Source organism: Vipera ursinii (assembly GCF_947247035.1).
Source record: "Vipera ursinii genome assembly, chromosome: 2".
Classification (NCBI taxonomy): Eukaryota; Metazoa; Chordata; class Lepidosauria; order Squamata; family Viperidae; genus Vipera; species Vipera ursinii.
In genome coordinates this window covers 5,135,963-5,154,814 of record NC_139513.1, presented here as the reverse complement: position 1 = coordinate 5,154,814, position 18,852 = coordinate 5,135,963, and the positions used below count along the sequence as shown (strand labels likewise).

The window sequence follows — 18,852 nt, the reverse complement described above, 5'->3', positions numbered from 1 at the left end:
AGTACTTATCAACCCGCCCCAAAGACTTCAGAGTAAACTTTTCTTCCAGGGCCTTGGCAAATTCATCACACCTTTTCTTGTTTGGCCCTACATATAATAGATCGTCCACATAAACTAACACCCGTTCTGTGGTACCCTTGGAATTGCGTGTGAAAACACATTGATCTGCATGAGATGTATGGAAACCAACTCGCTCTAAACTCTTTCTAAGACAGTCATACCATAATTTCCCTGACTGCTTAAGACCATATAACCCTTTGTGAAGCAACCATGTATTTCCCCCTTCTTGCTGGTAGCCAGGTGGGACCCTCACGTAGATCTGCCGGTCCAAGTTGGCGTGGAGGTAAGCCGTCTGGATGTCGAATTGGAAGACTTCTTCTCCCAGAGCGGCTGCAGTCACGAGGGCGGCCTTGACGCTCTCTGCCCGGACGGTTGGAGAGTAAGTCTCCGAGTAGTCTTCCATATAACGCTGAGCGAAGCCCTGGGCTACCAAAGGGGCCTTATACAGGTAGAGGCCATTGGCAAGTGGTTTTGCCTTGTAAACCCACCTTGTGCCAATGACTTTCCTCTCCTTTGGAGGTTGCTGGGGGGTGAAGACCTTAAGTTGTTTCAGGCTCTGCATTTCCTTCTCCATCGCGAGCTGCCATTTCTCTTGCTCTTCGATGGGCAGCTCCTGGATGTCAGAGAAGGATTTTGGGGTGACCACAACGCTGTTGACAGACGCTATGTGGCCAATGTCAATTCTCTTTGGCGGGACCCCCTTGTTGGACCGCTTTGACCTCCTTACCTTCTGCCACTCACCGCTCTTTTCTTCTGCGGGTCTCTGAGGTGTCGCTGGGGTTGAAGACGGCGTGTCTTCCTCCGTGGGACTGGACGCATCTTCATCTTGTTCCTCACTTTCGTCGGTGGCAGGGTACGAGGTCGCCTCTGGTGATGTCGCGGTCGGTGTGTCCTTGCTGGGTCGGTTGGCATATGGGCTCAGATCATTTGAGTGGATCTGAGTCCAATTGGAATCCTCTTCGAAAGAGGCAGATTGGGAAGTCACAGGCCTGCCCCCTTCTCCCAGGAAACGATAGGCCTTGGAGCCAGGAGCATAGCCCAAGAACCTTAGTCTCTGAGAAACAGGTTTCCCCTTCTTCCGCAGCTGCTTGGGGATATGCACCCATGCATAGGTACCAAACACGCGCAAATGTCCCAGGTTTGGTTTCCTACCGTGAACCAGGAAATATGGGGTCTGGTTCACAACACTGCTCCAGGTGCGGTTTAAAGTGTAATTGGCATAATGAATTGCCTCCCCCCAGTATGATTCTGCGACACCCGCGTCTGCAATCAGACTACGCATCATGGTTTGCAGGATTCCATTCCTTTTCTCAGCTACACCATTTTGCGACGGGGTGAACGGTGCAGTTAGAAAATGGCAGATGCCCTTATGCCTTACCCAGTCCTGGAACTTCTGAGACATGAACTCAGCCCCGCGATCGCTCTGCAATTGTGCGATCTTGGTCTTGTACTGGGTCTCTACGAAGTTGTACAGCGACTTTATGGCGTCAAAGGCTTCAGATTTCTCTGTGAGAGTATACACGTGACCGTAACGTGAAAAATCATCAACGGCAGTGAGAAAATACCTTTTCTTTCCTAGGGATGGTGTAAAAGGCCCAACCAAATCAACATGTACTAGTTGGTAAGGGTATTGAGTCTTACGGGATGACACCTTTGGTATAGAAGCAGCCTTCCTCTTTGTTTTCTTGCAAATGGCACAGTCCAGAAACACGTCACAGTCCTTGAGCTGGACTCCCTCAGCAAACTCTCCCATCTTTTTAACTACAGGGAAGCTTGCATGTCCTAGCCTTCTGTGCATGAGGTGGACGCACTTATTGTGAATTGGGTTTCCCATTGACACTCTCTTGGCTCTTGTTGCTTTGAGTGTTGCTGTAGGTGCCTGCTGAGATTCAGGCTCCTTGCCCACACTACCCTTGGAAAGCCTTGGGGCAGGTTGTGGTGCCTTGGGAGAAAAATATGGCAAGCCATTTATTATTGTAATATTTCCAATGACCTTCTGGTCCCGGGTGACATGACCTCCCCCCTTGCGAAATAAGACTTCCACTTTGTCATCGTCACACAGTTTGGTGATGCTTAAAAGGTTGTTGGCTATGGAAGGCGCGTGCAAGACACCTTCTACTTTTCCAAGTCCAGGTACAGAAACAAAACCCTCCCCAACAATTGAAGCAGTATCACCGTTTGCAACCTTGACAGATGAGGTAATTTTCTTTAACCTTTTAAAACCTTGACTCATATTAGTAATGTGAGAAGAAGCTCCAGAGTCCAGTAACCATAAGTCAGTGGAGCTATCAGCCTTTGTTGTGGGGGTGAGGGAACAAGTATGTAGTGAATTTCCCTTGCCCCTGCCACGCCCCCTTCCTTGCCCCTTCCCTCTTACTTTATTGGGACCACGTTTAGGGGCTTGATGTTGATGGGGGCAGTCTTTCTTGAGGTGCTCCTCAGAGCCACAGATGAAACACTTAAGCAGAGCATTAATTTGCTCTGAGTTGTGGCGCCCCCTTCTGGCTTGCTGAGTGGTGACTCTTGCGTATTCTCCAGCATTTCTCCTTCTCCGATCTTCTTCAATCAGTCTCCCTGTGAGGTAGGACAGATTTATGTCTTCCCTCTTGACCGCTTCGAGTGAAACAATGAAATTGCTCCAACTCCTGTCTAGAGAAGTAAAAATTATGGAGAGCATGCTCACATCAGACACAGGAAAATCTCTGGAAATCAATTCTGCCCTGAGTGCCTTTAATTTTGCAAGATGTTCAGGCATGCTGGCACCAAATTTCAGTTTGGTTGTATAGAGCTCAGTTGTATATCTGGTGATGGAACCAATGGTATCGCTGTTGAATAATTTGAATAACAGTTCCCAGACCTGAGCAGCTCTGAGACCAGCTGGGATGCTAGGGAACAAGTTATTGTCCAGGGAACTGAGTAGAGCAGAATAAGCCTGCAAGTGTCGCAGCTCTTCTTGACGTCCCCATGGGGGAGGGGGTGGTTTTCGAACCATTTGTAGAATCCCATTCTTTAAGAGATATAGCTGTATATCTTTACTCCAACTGCTATAATTTTCTCCCGCTAGTTGCAGTTTTTAAAAATCTCTAGGAAGGTCTGTGGCTAGAAACTCGGACCCATATTCAAAAAATTCTGAAACGTCCATTGATGTAAAAGGAAGCGGAAAAATGCTTACTTCTGAAGTTGTTCCTTCAGTGAATTCTTCAGTGAAAGGGGTCCCTCTAGTGGTCGAGGAGGGAATCCTTTCTTGATTATTTATTGACTCCAGATGGGCATGCCCGGGAACCATGTGACCCGGGGGAGGGCGTTGTTCAGGGTTTCTTCCTTCTTCCCATGAGGCATTGGGGGGGTGGAGCCCAGATTTACCAGCCCGGGGTTGCTTCAATGGATCCTCCCGAGAATTAAAACCACATGGATTTTCATCATTGCCTGGCTTGCCTTGAGGAGCCCATTGCTGGTCCTGAAGACCTGAAGAGAAGGTGGGAGGCCGCAGGGGTTGATTGTTGGGAGGCTGCAGGCTGGATTCCCCCTGGCAGTTGGGCCCTGGGGAGAGGATGGGAGGCCTTGGGGGTGGTGGGCACCCCCGATGTCTGTTTGGCCGCTGTCTTGCTGGCCTCTAAGGCAGTGGCCAGGGCTTGCATGGCTGTCTGGAGAGCCGTTGTAACAGTTTTGGCTGGACAGACATCATTGTCATCATAGCATTTTAGGCTTTGTGGTGGGGAAAACTCAGGATTTTGCATGCTGTCTTGGCTGGAAGCCAGGGATTGCATGTCATTTCTGCTGTATGCCAGGGACTGCTGGCTATTTTGGTTGGAAGCCAGGGACTGCTGGCTTTCCAGACTTAAAGAAATCAAGTCTTTGTTAGACCGTGTGGGCTTATAGGGGGCCGCCATCTTGTTTCCTGTTCCAGACCATGTGGGCGGAGCCATCTTGTTTCCGCTTGCCCCAGGAAGCTGTAGCTCACGGCTGGGAGGGGGGGTTCGCGCCAAAAGCCCTGGGGTCCCGGGGTCACTAAGGGTGGCAGGCGCCATATTTGGGAGCCTCGTGGTTTCTGAGGCTTCGGTTTCCTGGGCTGCCTTCCCCCTCCCTTTCCCCTGCATTGCAAGGATCTCTTTAAGCAGCTCTTCACATTCCTGTGCAGTCAGTTTACTCACGCGGCGTTTGGTTTCAGCCAGGTCCGTCTCTGCAGCATCTGAGCAGTCTTGGACAGTCTGCAAACCTTGTATGCTCTCCTCTGTGGCGTTCAGTTGTAGAGAGGCATGTGAAGGGGTCCTGGACGCTCTGCTGGATCCTCTGACGGAATGAAGGTCATTTGCGCTCTCATCTGCAGCTGAGGTTGCTTCAGGGACTGAAGTCTTGGATGTAGGCAGGGACATTGTCTTCGATCGATGACTCCTGGTCACGATGGGAGAAATCCTGCCATCTGTTATAAATGGATTGGAGCCGGGCCTTTCAGACATCTTGTTGGCTAGTTCCTGGCTGGCTTGGAAGCTTTCCTTTAAACCATCCTCTGGCTACCAACTTGTGAGGTGTTCTCACAATGAATCGTTAAAGGTGCTTCCAAGCAAAGGCATCACGCAGAGATGCAATCATATTATCTTTATTCATGATAGATCAAAGAGAAAGAAATACTTGGCATGAAAGCATTCATGCCTGCATGTAAGAGAGAAATAAAATAAAACAAGCTAGCATAACATGACTAAAAGAAGGACTAAGAGCTAGGAGAGGAGAAATGGAGACTAGAAGCTGAAATAGAACTACAACAAAGAGCAGCCCCTCGTGCAGAGGTATTTATGGGGGGTCTTGGCCCCTCCTTGACCATAAAACACTCTCACCAATGGGGCTGTGGGTCCGAGACCCTTGGCTCATCAGTGGAAGCAAAGAAGCCTCTTTGCCTCCATCTGATGACCCTTTTGGGGAACTGCCAATGGCTGGCACTAAACATCTAACATGACCCAGATTTTTTTCCCGAGTATCCATCATTATTGGCTCCTGAATATTCTGGGCCCATTTAAACAAGTTCTGTTTCTGAATCTATTTCTGTCAATGCATTATATATCCTTCTTATATGCGCTTGACTTTGATCTCTAATTTGTCTTACCAAATTTTCATCAGTTGTTGAAATACCAATTTTCCGATCTTCTTTCCATCTAGCTTGTATCTGCCCATACTGAAACCAAGTTTGTACTATCTTTTTTTCTTTTAAAATATTGAATGGCTTTAGTTGCCATGCATTCCTTTCCAATCTAAGAATTTCTTTATATGTAATCACATCATGTTTGAATCCCAAACTTATATTTTCTATCGCATGTTTAGGTATTGCCCAAATTGGTATTTTATAATTTAACTTATGTTGATATTTTTTCCAGACTCGCAACAGAGCATACCTTAATATATGTGTCTTAAAAACATTATCCACCTCTTTATCATACAATAAATATGCATGCCAGCCATATAATAAATCATATCCCTCAATATTCAGTATTCTTCCTTCTGTTGAATTAAACCAGTTACTAATTGTCGATAAAGCCACAGCTTCATAATATAATTTAAAATTGGGCATTTTAAGACCACCTCTTTCACGTATAATTTGCATTATCTTAAGTTTTACTCTCGGTCTTTTCCCTGCCCAAATAAATTTATTAATACCTTTCTGCCATTCCTCCAAATTTGAATCTTTTTAAAGTATAGGTATCATTTGAAACAAATATAAAATTTTTGGTAAAACATTCATTTTCACTGCTGCAATTCTTCCCAGTAAAGACAATTGTAATTTTCTCCAACTGTCTAACTCTTTTTGTGTTTTTAACCATAACAATTCATAATTATTATTATATAATTTTGCATTTGAAGCTGTAATATACGTATACCTCCAAATATTTAATCTTTTTAACTATTTTGAATCCCATTAGTTTTTCTAGGAATTCCTTTTGTTCTATAGTCATATCTTTAGACAATATTTTAGTTTTTTGCCTATTTATCTTAAATCCAGAAACTTGTCCATATTACAAAATTATCTCCATTAAATCTATAACCAATGGAGTCAGTTGACTTAATGTAATAACCAAGTCGTCCGCAAACGCTCTTAATCTATAATCTTGATGTTTTATTTTAATTCCTTTTATTTATTACAGCGGACATCCCTGTCTTGTACCTTTTTCAATTTTGCAAGCTTCTGTTAAACTACCATTAATTATTATTTGAGCTGTTTGTTTCTGATAGATTGCCCTAATAGGTTGTAAAAACTTATTCCCAAACTCCATCTTCTCTGATACTTTTAATAAAAATTGCCAATTCAATTGATCAAATGCCTTTTCGGTGTCCAAAAAAATCAGCGCTGTGGGAACTTGATTATTTTTTTCCAAATATTCTATTAAGTTTACAATATGTCTCACATTATATTTCATTTGTCTACCACTTATGAATCCTGTTTGATCACTATAAATCAATTGCTGCAAAACCTTCATTAATCTGTTTGCTAAAATTTTTGCAAATATCTTGTATTCAATATTTAAAAGCAATATTGGTCTGTAATTTTTAGATTGAGTAAGGTCTTGATCTTTCTTTGGAATCAATGTTCTAAAAGCTGTTTTCCAGGATGGAGGCACGTCTCCTCCAGATTGAATTGTTCTAAATAACTCCTTTAAAGGTTCCACCATTTCTAATTCGTCTTGACTACTGCAACTCTCTCTACATGGGGCTACCCTTGAAGACCACTCGGAGGCTCCAACTGGTGCAGAATGCAGCCACGTGAGTTGTGTTGGGAGTTTCCCGACACTCCCATGTCACACCTTTGCTCCGCGAGCTGCTTTGGCTTCCAGTTGTCTTCCGGGTGAGGTTCAAGGTGTTAGTAATGACCTACAAAGCCCTACATGGCATGGGTCCGGAATACCTTGGGGAGCACCTGCACCCGCCGTCAACTTCCCTTCGCTCAGTACGCTCCCACAGAGAGGGCCTCCTCAGGGTGCCACCGGTCAAAGAATGCCGACTGGTGGCCCCCAGGGGGAGGGCGTTCTCTGTGGGCGCACCAGATTTATGGAACCATCTTCCAGTCGAGCTCCGGATGGCGCCTGATCTCCGCTCCTTCCGGCGCGATCTTAAAACCCACCTTTTTGAACAAGCCAGCCTGACCTGATGGGATGGGGTTGGGTTTTATAAATTGGTCTTAACTTTTAATCTGTACTAATTTATTACGGGCATCGCTGTTTAATTACTTTTTAATAATTTTTAATTTTTGTATCTTGTTTTATTATGTATTGCCCTGTTCACCGCCCTGAGTCCTTTGGGAGAAGGGCGGTATACAAATTAAATAAATAAATAAATAAATAAATAAATAAATAAATAAATAAATAAATAATTGTAGGTTTTTATAATAAATAGCTGTCAAACCATCTGTTCCAGGTGCTTTACCCACTTTTAATTGTTTAATTGCTAGAATAATTCCTTCAGCAGTTATTAATTGATTCATCCCTTCCCTTTGCTCTTGTGTAAGTATAGGAATATTCACTTCTTGTAAATATTTATCTATATCTAAACTTTGAATTGTATCCCTAGCATATAATTTTGAATAAAATTCTACAAAAACCTTTTTGATAATATTTTGCTGAAACACTTCTTTACCCTTATATACTATTTTGTCTATATTACGTGATTTTTGTTTTTTCCTTAACAGATAAGCTAGCCACCTACCTGGCTTATTAGCATTGTAGAAGGTATTATGTTTAGCATATCACAAATTAGTTGCCACTTGATCTGCCATCAGCATGTTAAACTGCCCTCTTAACAAATTAATTGCTTCTTTCACCCTCTTGTTAGATGGGTTCAAAATAAAAGCCCTCTCTTTCATCTTTATTTCCTCCTCTAGCTCCTTACGCTTATATTCCAATCTACGTCTATGTTTATTATTCAAATATATTAAAACTCCTCTCATATAAGCTTTACTTGCGTCCCAGACCATTTCAATTGGAGTACGCTTATGCATATTTATAGCAAAAAATTCTTTCATTTGTTTTTTACATTCATCCACATTTTCCTCATATCTAAACAAATTTTCATTTATCCTCCAGGATCTCCTATCTCCCTTCCCCTGGTCCAATTCCATCCATACTGGACTGTGATCTGATAAAGTTCTTGGACATATTTTAATCTTCTTAACCCTAGAAAAAAAATCATTAGTAGTTAGTACAAAATCAGTTCTAGAAAAAGATTGATGTCTATCAGGAAAAAAAAGTAAAATCCCTTTCTTCCACATTTTGTTCTCTCCAGACATCTCTCAGTTCCAAATCGTCTTTCATATCAAAAAAGGATTTAGCCAATCTAGCATGGTTTGGAGTACTTTTAAAAGATCCTTTTTTTATCTTTTTGTGTGTCCAACACTCCATTCCGGTCTCCCATTAAAATACATGATTTATAATGCCATTGAATTATTTTACTATGAAGAAGTTTGTAAAATTCTCCTTGCTGTTGATTGGGTGCATATATTCCAATTAAAAGTATTTTCTTCCCTTCTATTAAAAGTTCAGTTATAATATATCTTCCTTGTTTATCTGCTTCAATTAGGTTAGCTGTTAAGTCCTTCTTCACATAAATAACTACTCCATTTTTTTTGTCTGGAGCGGATGCAGTAAATTGTATACCCAATCTGGAATTTGTCAAATATTTTTGATCTGATACACGAATATGCGTTTCCTGCAGACATATAACATCATTTTAAAATTGCTTTAGATACTGAAATATTTTCTTTCTCTTTTGAGGAGAATTTAGGCCATTAACGTTCCATGTTAGAAACTTTGTCACCATCTTTTGCAACTTGAAGCTTTCGGAGCGTATCTTGCAGGTCCATATGCACCTGCCTCTTTGGTCTTGCTCCTCCCACTGCTTCATTATTAGTAGATTCTTTAGCTGTGATTATAGGATACTGTTTTTGTTGTTCTTGTTGTTGTTCTTTTTATTATTGAAAAGTTTTACAGTACATTTTATCTTTAACAATCCCCCCTCCCCCCAACCCTACCTAACCCTCCCTATCCCTCCCCCCATTCCCCCCTCCACCCCGACTTCCCAGAGCTAAGTACAAGGTATAAAAACAAAGAACAATCATAAACATCCATATGCTAACAACAATAAACTATTAATTCTATCGCCCTCTAGCTCATATGAAATGACTACAAGCAATACTAATATTACATATAAAAAGAAAAAAAAGAAAAAAGAAAAGAAAACTTATTCAAATGCTAAATGAAACTTTTTAGTCCCATACTTGTTCTGGATATAATCAATCCACTTTTTCCACTCCATAATATAACGTTCTTGCGAATGATCTTTCAAGTAAGCCGAAATCTTTGCCATTTCCGCCAGGTCAGAAACCTTTAGAGTCCATTCTTCTATAGTCGGCAGTTCCTCCTTTTTCCAATATTGACCTATTAAGAGTCTTGCTGCTGTGATTAAGTTCAACATCAACTTAATGTCCACAACAGTAGCATCTGTAATTATGCCCAATAAAAACAATTGCGGACAAAACTTTATCCTTTGCTTAAAGATCTTCTTCATATTCCACCAAATTTTTATCCAAAAAGCCTTAACCTTTTTGCAGGTCCACCATATATGAAAATATGTTGCATCTTCGCCACCACATCTCCAACATTTAGGTTGATAGTTCGGATACATACTTGCAAGCTTTTTAGGATCCAAATGCCATCTATAAAACATTTTATAAAAGTTCTCTCTTAGGTTTTGGGCTTGCGTAAATTTTACGTTCCTCACCCAGATCTTTTCCCACGTGTCCATTGTAATAACTTCTTGAATATTCTGGGCCCATTTTATCATACAGTCTTTAACAAGTTCTGTTTCTGAGTCAATATCTATCAATGCAAGATAAATCCGTTTGATATGTGCTGGACCCTGGTTTCTAATTTGCTTTATCAAATTTTCATCAGTCATTGAGAAACCAATTTTCTCATCTTCTTTCCACCTGACACGTAATTGAGTATATTGAAACCAAGTTTGGACGATCTTCTCATCTCGCAAGAGATTGTACGGCTTCAAACACCAGACGTTCCTTTCCAAACTTAAGATCTCCTTATTCGTAGTCACATCATGTTTGGAGCCAACATTAATATTTTCTATTGCATGTTTCGGAATTGCCCACAACGGCATCTTGTAGTCTAACTTATGTCTATACTTCTTCCAAACTCTCAACAATGCCTGTCTTAAAATATGCACTTTAAACACATTATCTACCTTCTTATCATACAACAAATATGCATGCCAGCCAAATAACAAGTCGTGGCCCTCAAGATTTAATAATCTCCCTTGTGTCAAATTAATCCAGTCACTTATTCCTGACAACGCAGCAGCTTCATAATATAATTTAAGATTAGGCATTTTAAGACCACCTCTTTCACGAGTATCCTGCATAATCTTAAGTTTAACTCGTGGCCTTTTCCCTGCCCACACAAATTTATTGATACTGGTTGCAGCCTGTGTCATTCTTTGACCCCTTAGTTCTTCTAATAATGCCAGGGGTTGTGCAGTTTCCAGAGTTTGCTGTACATCTTTTACAATCAGCGAGGTGATTTCTTCACCTTGCTGTATACCTTCCATTTGTGCCTGTCGCGCTCCTTCTTCCTTTCCTCTTTTGAATTCTGGGGGTGGCGATGAACCTGCTTTCAGTACATTACAATAAAAATCTCATACCTTCAGAACTGTATTAAGATGATATCTTGTACCTAAATAATTCACCACTATCCCCGTTGGTATTTCCCATCTCAACTGGAGCTGTCATTTTTTAAATTCATCTGCCAAGAAAACAAACTCTTTCCTTTTTCTTAAAATTCTTGGTAGAACTTCTTTCAAAATTAACACCTCTTGATCAGCCACTTTAAATCTGTTATGATAAAAAGCTTGAATAATCGCATTTCTGATCGTTCTTTTTGTAAAATAAACAACCACATCTCTTGGTAAATTTCTTTATCTAGCAATCCAGGAGTTGACATGAAATATTTTATCTATTTCCATTATAAAATCTTCAACTCACCATCCCAATATAGGCGCCACAGCCTTTGCAAATATCTCTTCCAGGTTTTCTTGTGGGTTTTCTTTCAGACCCCTTATCCTCAAAGCAAACTCCATGTCTCTATATTGTATCATTACCACCTCATCATCAATCTTATCCATTTTATTCTCAGCTTCGCACATTTTAGCTTCCAGTATCAAATTACTTTTGTTAACTTGTAAACCGCCCTGAGTCCTTCAGGAATATTTAATCTAATTAAATAAATAAATAAATAAATAAATAAATAAATAAATAAATAAACTTCTTCCACGCATTCATCCAAATGCTCAATACAAACTGCCAACCCCTGAAATGCCAATAAAATATCCTCTCTTATTTCCTTATTTTTCTCATTAATGAGCTCTGCCATTTGCTCAGATTGAAGTTTTAAAGCCTCTTGTAAGTCTTTTAATGTTAATGTTGGTGGGGGTGCTGGATCCTCTTGCATCTCTTGTCAAGATTGATTCACCTTTTCACTTACATTTTCTCCCTTTGCTCATAGCTTGACATGATTGTGGAATGCCAAGGTGGGAGGGATGGTATCCGAGGCAATTTGAGAGCTTGGTGCTGATAACTCCAAGATCACTAACGGAGGTGCTTGATGGAGAAGTGGACTTTTCCCATAACAAGAAGTACTACATTGGGCAATGTGAACACCTTGTGGATGGTGGCAAGGGAATCTATTGTTTAATTAATTAAGCTTTCGAGTGGGAAAAACAGAGCTGGTTTTGCTTCTTCTGTGCCAATGTAAATTTTCAGTAAAGTAATATATTCTTGGTAAAATCGTGTCCCAGGAGTTCCTTTTTCTGGGAATGCCAACTGGACAGTTGACGTCTCTCCACTATCCAGCTGTAGGCTCTGCTGTCCCTTATCTGACCATACTCTTGGCAGGGTCTCTGTGCCCAATCTCCCTAGATTGTTCCCACATACGATTACAATATAAAGGTAGCATATTGTAAGGAGATGATCATTTTTGTTCCAGGGGAGATAAACATCACAGCAAGTGCAGAGTCCATGAGCTCAAATCAGCTGTGTGGGAATGAAGTAGTGGAGGTGCCCACCATCGGAAACAAAGACGTCGTGATCAAGTCACTATTAGTTGAGGTATATGGGATGCTTTAAACCTGGGCTGGGTAATAAGGGGACACAGATGTCTAGGTAAAGCAGTGGTGGATATCTATGCTAAATGTTGGGGAAGATGCTGAGGAAAATACCAACAGCTGGCAATTTATCCCAGATAGTAGAGCTTCCCAGGATATGAAGAGAAGGTGTGAGATCACCTATCTGAGCTCTGGAGTGCTGCTCCTTGGGAGACGTCTAACAAGATCTGAAGGGAAGGAAACTTGTTAGTGATCCGTTTACCTCCTCCCCACACACACAGTTTCACTTTCTTCTTCTTTGGATTACAAATTTTACAATGGCTACTATAAGAAAAGCAACAAAAACAACAGAAATAACTACAACGAGAAGGGGCTTTTTAAAGAAAGCCAGCAAATGATAGAAAAAGGGATTAGTCACATAAAATAACCCTAGCACTAGCAATTATATACCATTTCACAGTGCTTAACAACCCTCTCTAAGCAATTTACAGAGTCAGCATATTTGCCCCCAACAATCTGGATCCTCATTTTACCAACCTCAGAAGGATGGAAGGCTGTGCCAACCTTGAGCCGGTCAGGATCAAACTTCCAAACTGCAGGCAGCTGGCAGTCACCAGAAGTAGCCTGGAGTACTGCATTTTAACCACTGTGCCACCATGACTCCTGTTTGAGGAATTAGGAAAAGTACAACTTTATCAATTAACAGGAAGCTGACTAACTTAGGAGAGAGAATGGAAGAGATATATACAATCACTGGGAAAATAAGGCGGATAAGAAAAGTAGAGGATTCTAGAAAAAAATAATTTGAGATTTTAAACAAAATAAAGAAAAAAAGGAACTTTGGAAAATAAAGCAGAAATAACTAACAGAGGTGGAAAAGGCTCTAGGTAATGTTGCTTTTTTGGACTTAAGAAACCAGGAATTCTGCTACAAACTGGGGGCAGTGCAAGAACATAGTGAACTAGAAGAGACTTATGGCAGATTGACCTACAACAAGATTATTGTATGCACAAAAATAGAAGCTTAATGAAATTCCCACAACAGAGAAAGGGATTTTGAAAATGTCCGAATTTGCTGTTTAAATAGAAAAATAAAACCAATAAAAACTTTTTTTTGAAAGACTGGAAACCTCATATGAAGTTTTTGCTGGAAGAAGAAAAAAAATGATATGATTTGTGGTTTTGAGGGCTGAAAAAGATGTGGATTAAGTGAAGGGTTAAAACAAATTTGTGTAGTAATCAAGAGGGAGGGAAGAATATAACATTTCTTCATCAGTCTAAGGCAGACATGTCAAACACAAGGCCCGGGGGCCGGATCCGGCCCGCGAAGTGGTTTCATGTGGCCCGCGAAGCCATCCTGGAAACAGTGAGGGAATGGCCCCCACTGCCTTGGCCCTGGCCCAGAGACCCTCCTCCTGCCAGAGACCCTCAGATCTGTCCCACTCCTGTTCAGGCCCCCATAGGCACCCTTGATGTGAACAATGTAGAGCTGGCCATGCCCACCCAGTAGGCCATACACACTCTAGCCACACCCACCCAGTAGGCCACGCCCACCCAGGCCACACCCACCCAGCCCCCTGAGGGCAACCACAATGCTGATGTGGCCCTCAATGAAATTGAGTTTGACACCCCTGGTCTAAGGGGCCAAAGCTAACATTCCTTTCCTAGTCACCTGGATAAAACTTTAGTCTCCTTAAGGGAACAAGCAGGTAGATCTTTATGGGGCTGTTCAATGCAAACGAAAACAAAATGACCTTGTTAGGAAACAACGCAAAGCAATTCTGCGTTCCAGGAATATGAATTCTACGTGCTCCTTTTGATGGTTCACCTCTCTTGTTACTTGTTTCAACTGCATTTCCTCTTGGTGAGGGAGGATGAACGGATTGTCAGAAAACATTGCAGACTACACCTTCAGTTTGAGATTCAGACAACACAGACTCATCCCCAACAGCCTGTGCCTGTGTTCAAAAGTGAAGGGATACAGGGCAGAAAAAAAAACATCCTGCAGCCAAAAAGGGTCCATACCCATTTGCATTACTCAGGTGACCCTGAGGACACAGGTAAACCTCTAAATCAGGGGTCTTCAAACTTAGCCCTTGTATGACTTGTGGACTTCAACTCCCAGAATTCCTCAGCCAGCATGCCTGGCTGAGGAATTCTGGGAGTTCAAGTCCACAAGTCATAAAAGGGCCAAGTTTGAAGACCCTTGCTCTAAATGGCCTCAATGACTCTCTAAAAGAAGGCAAATGACCAGCTGTCTGCAAGGAATATAAATCCTTCCATTTCCCCACCATCCAGTCAGAGCTGAAGAAGCTTCTTGGATGAGAAGTGAAACGTCTTCAAAGAAAAACAAGAAAATCTAGTTGCCTCCTGAAAAAAGCACCTTTAGGATTTCCTGTTGGTACTTATCTACTTAACTCAGATGTTATTTCTATGGTGATTTTTTAAAAAAAAAAATGATTCTAACACTCATGTTCAACCCCCCCCCTTTTTCCCCTTCCCTTTCTATTCTGGTGAAGCCTGAAGGGATCGAGAAAGAAGTGGTCTTCAACTCTCATCTCTGTGCAGATGGTACGTAGACCCTGTAGACACAGATATTAACTTATTTTAAATGCTCTTTTTTTAAAGTACCTCCTTCAAAAGAAGATCGCCGCCTCGCAAACCCAGGCATTCATGAAAGCCTAGATCAGGGGTGTCAAACTCACAATGTCACGTGATGTGAAAGTCCCGTTGCCTCCTGAAAAAGCCTCTTTGGGAAAACCTAGATGAGAGGAAGGGGGCGGGGGGGAAATGATATAAATATTGGACCTAGTCGCTTGAACAATTTGACTCCTACAGCCTTGGTGGAGCAGTAGGCTAATGCCTCCTTAAGTAACACCAGCTGCCTGCAATTAGTGCAGGTTCACATCCCACCAGGCTCAAGGTTGACTCAGCCTTCCATCCTTCCGAGGTAGGTAAAATGAGGACCCAGATTGTTGGGGGCAATTAAGATGACTTTGTAATAATGCCGCTTGGGAAGGGTGTGAAAGCCCTAATAAGCAGGCATATACATAGAAGGAAGGCTACTGCTAAGCTTGTAAGCCGCCCTGAGTCTTCCGAGAAGGGCGGGATATAAATGGAATTTTTAAAAAAAATCACTACTATAGCTCGGTCTTCTAAGCAGTACGTGCACCAAGAGTTCAGTCAGAATAGCAGTGCAAAATGTACCATGGTCTAAATTCTGTTTCTCTTTTATAGGAAAACCTAAGTCCAAATCTATTCCTCTGACATTACCGGAAAATGTTGTCGAAGGCTCAGTCAGGGCCTCCTTTTGTGTGCTGGGTAAGTGAGGTTGCTATGCTACTCATTTTGGAAATTAATTCTGTCTTTGGGCACTCCTGCATAAGGTCCCTGGGCCAGTCTGGAAGCTGCTCCCACTACATATACAAGTAGTCCTTGACTTACAACAGTTCATTTAGTGAGCAACCAAAGTTGCAACATCATGGAAAAAAGGGACATGACCATTTTAAAGTCGGTTAAGTCAGTTAAGGGACGCGGTGGCTCAGTGGGTTAGGATGCTGAGCTTGTCGATCAGAAGGTCGGCAGTTTGGCGGGTCGAATCCCAAGTGCTGCGTAACAGAGTGAGCGCCTGTTATTCATCCCAACTTCTGCCAACCTAGCAGTTCAAAAGCACGTAAAAATGCAAGTAGAAAAATAGGGACCACTCTGGTGGGAAGGTAACAGCGTTCCGTGCGCCTTTGGTGTCTAGTCATGCCAGCCACATGACCACGGAGACGTCCTCAGACAAGCGCTGGCTCTTCGGCTTTGAAACGGAGATGAGCACTGGACCCTAGATTTAGAAAAGACTTAGCACGCATGTGCGGGGGAACCTTTACCTTTAAGTCAGTTACTGGCGATACTGTTGTGACTCAGGGCCAGCCTGTGGGTCCGACAGCCGGCTCCGATGTATCGGAGGACTCAGATGTGGGGGAGGAGGGAAACGAACCGGCTGATGATGATTTGGAGGCTTTGCAGAGTCCTCAGCCGGGGACCTCTTCTCAGCTGCGTGAGCCCGAGAGTGCGGAGGAAGATGACCCACAGCTGGCCCTGTTCAAGGACGCCCGATGCAGGAGGCAGTCGAGCAGGAACAAACAAAGAAAGGCTGTGAGACTCCTCGGGAGGAGGCACAGGGAGACCACGCCCTGAGCTCTCTATAAAAGGAGTGTTTGGGGAGGGGCTGGTTGCTGAAAGCAACTTTTCCGCTTGAGAAGACAAGCTCTAGTGTTTTTGTTAACTGCGTAATTAAATCTTGGCAGTAGCCTTTTAGCCTTGGACGCTCTCCAGACTCTTCTTTTTGAATAGGGGTTGCGAGAAGAGGGCTGGTTCAGAACAGATACAGTGGTTAGAATGCAGTACTGCAGGCTACTTCTGCTGACTGCCAGCTGCCAGGAGTTCGGCAGTTCAATTCTCACCAGCTCAAGGTTCACTCAGCCTTCCATTCTTTGAAGGTTGGTAAAATGAGGACCCAGATTGTTGGAGGCCATAGGTGGACTCTGTAAACCGCTTAGAGAGGACTGTAAAACACTGGGAAGCGGTATATGAGTCTAAGGGCTATAGCTATTTTCCACACTTGACTGTTACAGCATCCCTACAGTCGTGTCATTAAAATTCCCACACTTGGCAACTGACTCATATTTATGATGGTTGCATGTCATGGGGTCATGTGATCCCCTTTTGTGACCTTCTGACAAGCAAAGTCAATGGGAAAGCCAGCTTCACTTAACAACCGTGTGACTGACTTGACAACAGCCCTGATTCATTTAACAATTGTGGCAGGAAAGGTCATAAATTGGGCCAAATTCACTTCACTGCCTCGCTCAGCAACAAAAATGGTGGGCTCAATGGTGGTCACAAGTCGAGAACTTCCAGCGTGTTAGACCCTCACTGCAGTTGGCTGTTTTAGGCATCGGACTAAGACTGGGAGAAAGATGGGTAGATTTCTGTGGATACTCAAGCAGTGGCATCTTTTGAGGGGGGGAATCAAAGCTGGCAAGATTATAATGTAATTAATTTGGAGAAAATCATAACTGATAAAGATATTTCAAGTACTGATGGGAAATTAAACCTGAACAAGAGCGTGAAAAACAGGATATTGATGGATGAATTGACATTATGGATTGATGGATTGATATGATTGTTATTGGTGTGATATTAGTGAAATATGATGAAGATGCTTATATTTAACTTTGTATACACTAACAGTACCAAAAATGGTAATGAGTGTGATGAGGAGAAGAAAGGTGGATAGGGGAAAATACTGGATTGCGTAGTACTGAACAGATTTATAGTGAAGACGCTAATGTTAAATATTTGAACCCAGACAACGTGTTGTTTACTAAGCATTAAAGACTGTAATTTTAAAAAAATAATAAAACTTAAATATATACATATACAATGTTGGCAAAATCATCTCTGTCCTCCTCGTTCCCCATCTCAGGAGACATCCTTGGGGGAGCGATAAAGAACCTCCACCAGCTTCTCAAGATGCCCTACGGCTGTGGGGAACAGAACATGGCCCTCTTTGCCCCCAATATCTACATCCTGAACTATCTCAAAAAGACTGGACAACTGACCGAGGAGATCAAATCCAAGGGCGTTGAATATTTAGTGGCAGGTGAGAAGCATCCCACAGGAATTCCCCTCTCATGCTTTCCCTGTTGCAGTTGGGAGCTTTCAAAGGCTCGATCCACAGATCAGTCACTGGTATCATCATCATAATAATCACAATGTCGGAAGGGACCTTAGAGGTCATCTAGTCCAACCCCCTGCCCAGGCAGGAAACCCTATATCATTTCAGACAAATGGCTGTCCAATCTCTTCTTAAAAAATTCCAGTGTTGAGAGCAATCACAGCTTCTGGAGGCAGGTTGTTCCACTGCTTAATTGTTCTCACCATCAGGAAATTTCTCCTTAGTTCTAGATTGCTTCTCTCCTTGATTAGTTTCCATCCGTTGCTTCTTGTCCTGCCTTCGAGTGCTATGGAGAATAGCTTGACTACCTCTACTTTGTGGCAGCCCCTGAGATATTGGAACACTGCCCTCATCCTTCTCTTCATTAAACTAGACATATTGATTGAGGAGGTTGTAAATTGGACAAATTAGGTTGACTGAGACACCTGGGACCTTTTCAGATGTTGCAAACAAGATACATTAAAATATAGAGAACCTGTTTAGCGTGTGGTTAAGAAACCAGAAGACTGGTGATCTCAAAGGTGCATTTTTCACGAGGCAATGGGACTTCCTTGTTTTTCTTTGAGACATTTTGCTTCTCTTCCAAGAAGCTTCTTCTGCTCTGGCTGGATGGTGGGGAATGCAAGGATTTATACTCCTTGCTGACAGCTGGTCATTTGACTTCTTTTAGAGGGTCATTGAGGCCACCTGGAGGTTTATCTGTGCCATCAGGTTCACCTAAGTGGCGCAAATGGTCCTGGAGCCTTCTTGGAACTGTTGAAAGGACTGTGTTGCAGACTGGAGATACTGTAGGTCATGCCATATCCCTCCCCCTCTGTTGAGAGAGGGCTGTTCAGTTCTGACATAGATGGCCTCTTCAGCCCTTCTTTCAAACCAGCTTGGATGGGAAGTGAAATGTCTTCAGAGAAAAACAAGAAT

At 42.5% G+C, this 18,852-nt stretch overlaps 1 protein-coding gene across 1 annotated transcript in view; it reads left to right on the top strand.

Annotated features, from left to right (window-relative positions):
- The window catches only part of LOC310635868 (pregnancy zone protein-like), a 109,344-nt gene that overhangs the window by 52,758 nt on the left and 37,734 nt on the right, over positions 1-18,852 (top strand). Inside the window, exons 21-24 of the mRNA XM_083355200.1 lie at positions 12,090-12,211; positions 14,726-14,777; positions 15,444-15,527; positions 17,683-17,859. Coding sequence (XP_083211326.1) covers positions 12,090-12,211; positions 14,726-14,777; positions 15,444-15,527; positions 17,683-17,859 — 435 coding nt within the window. The remainder of the gene's footprint in view (positions 1-12,089; positions 12,212-14,725; positions 14,778-15,443; positions 15,528-17,682; positions 17,860-18,852) is intronic.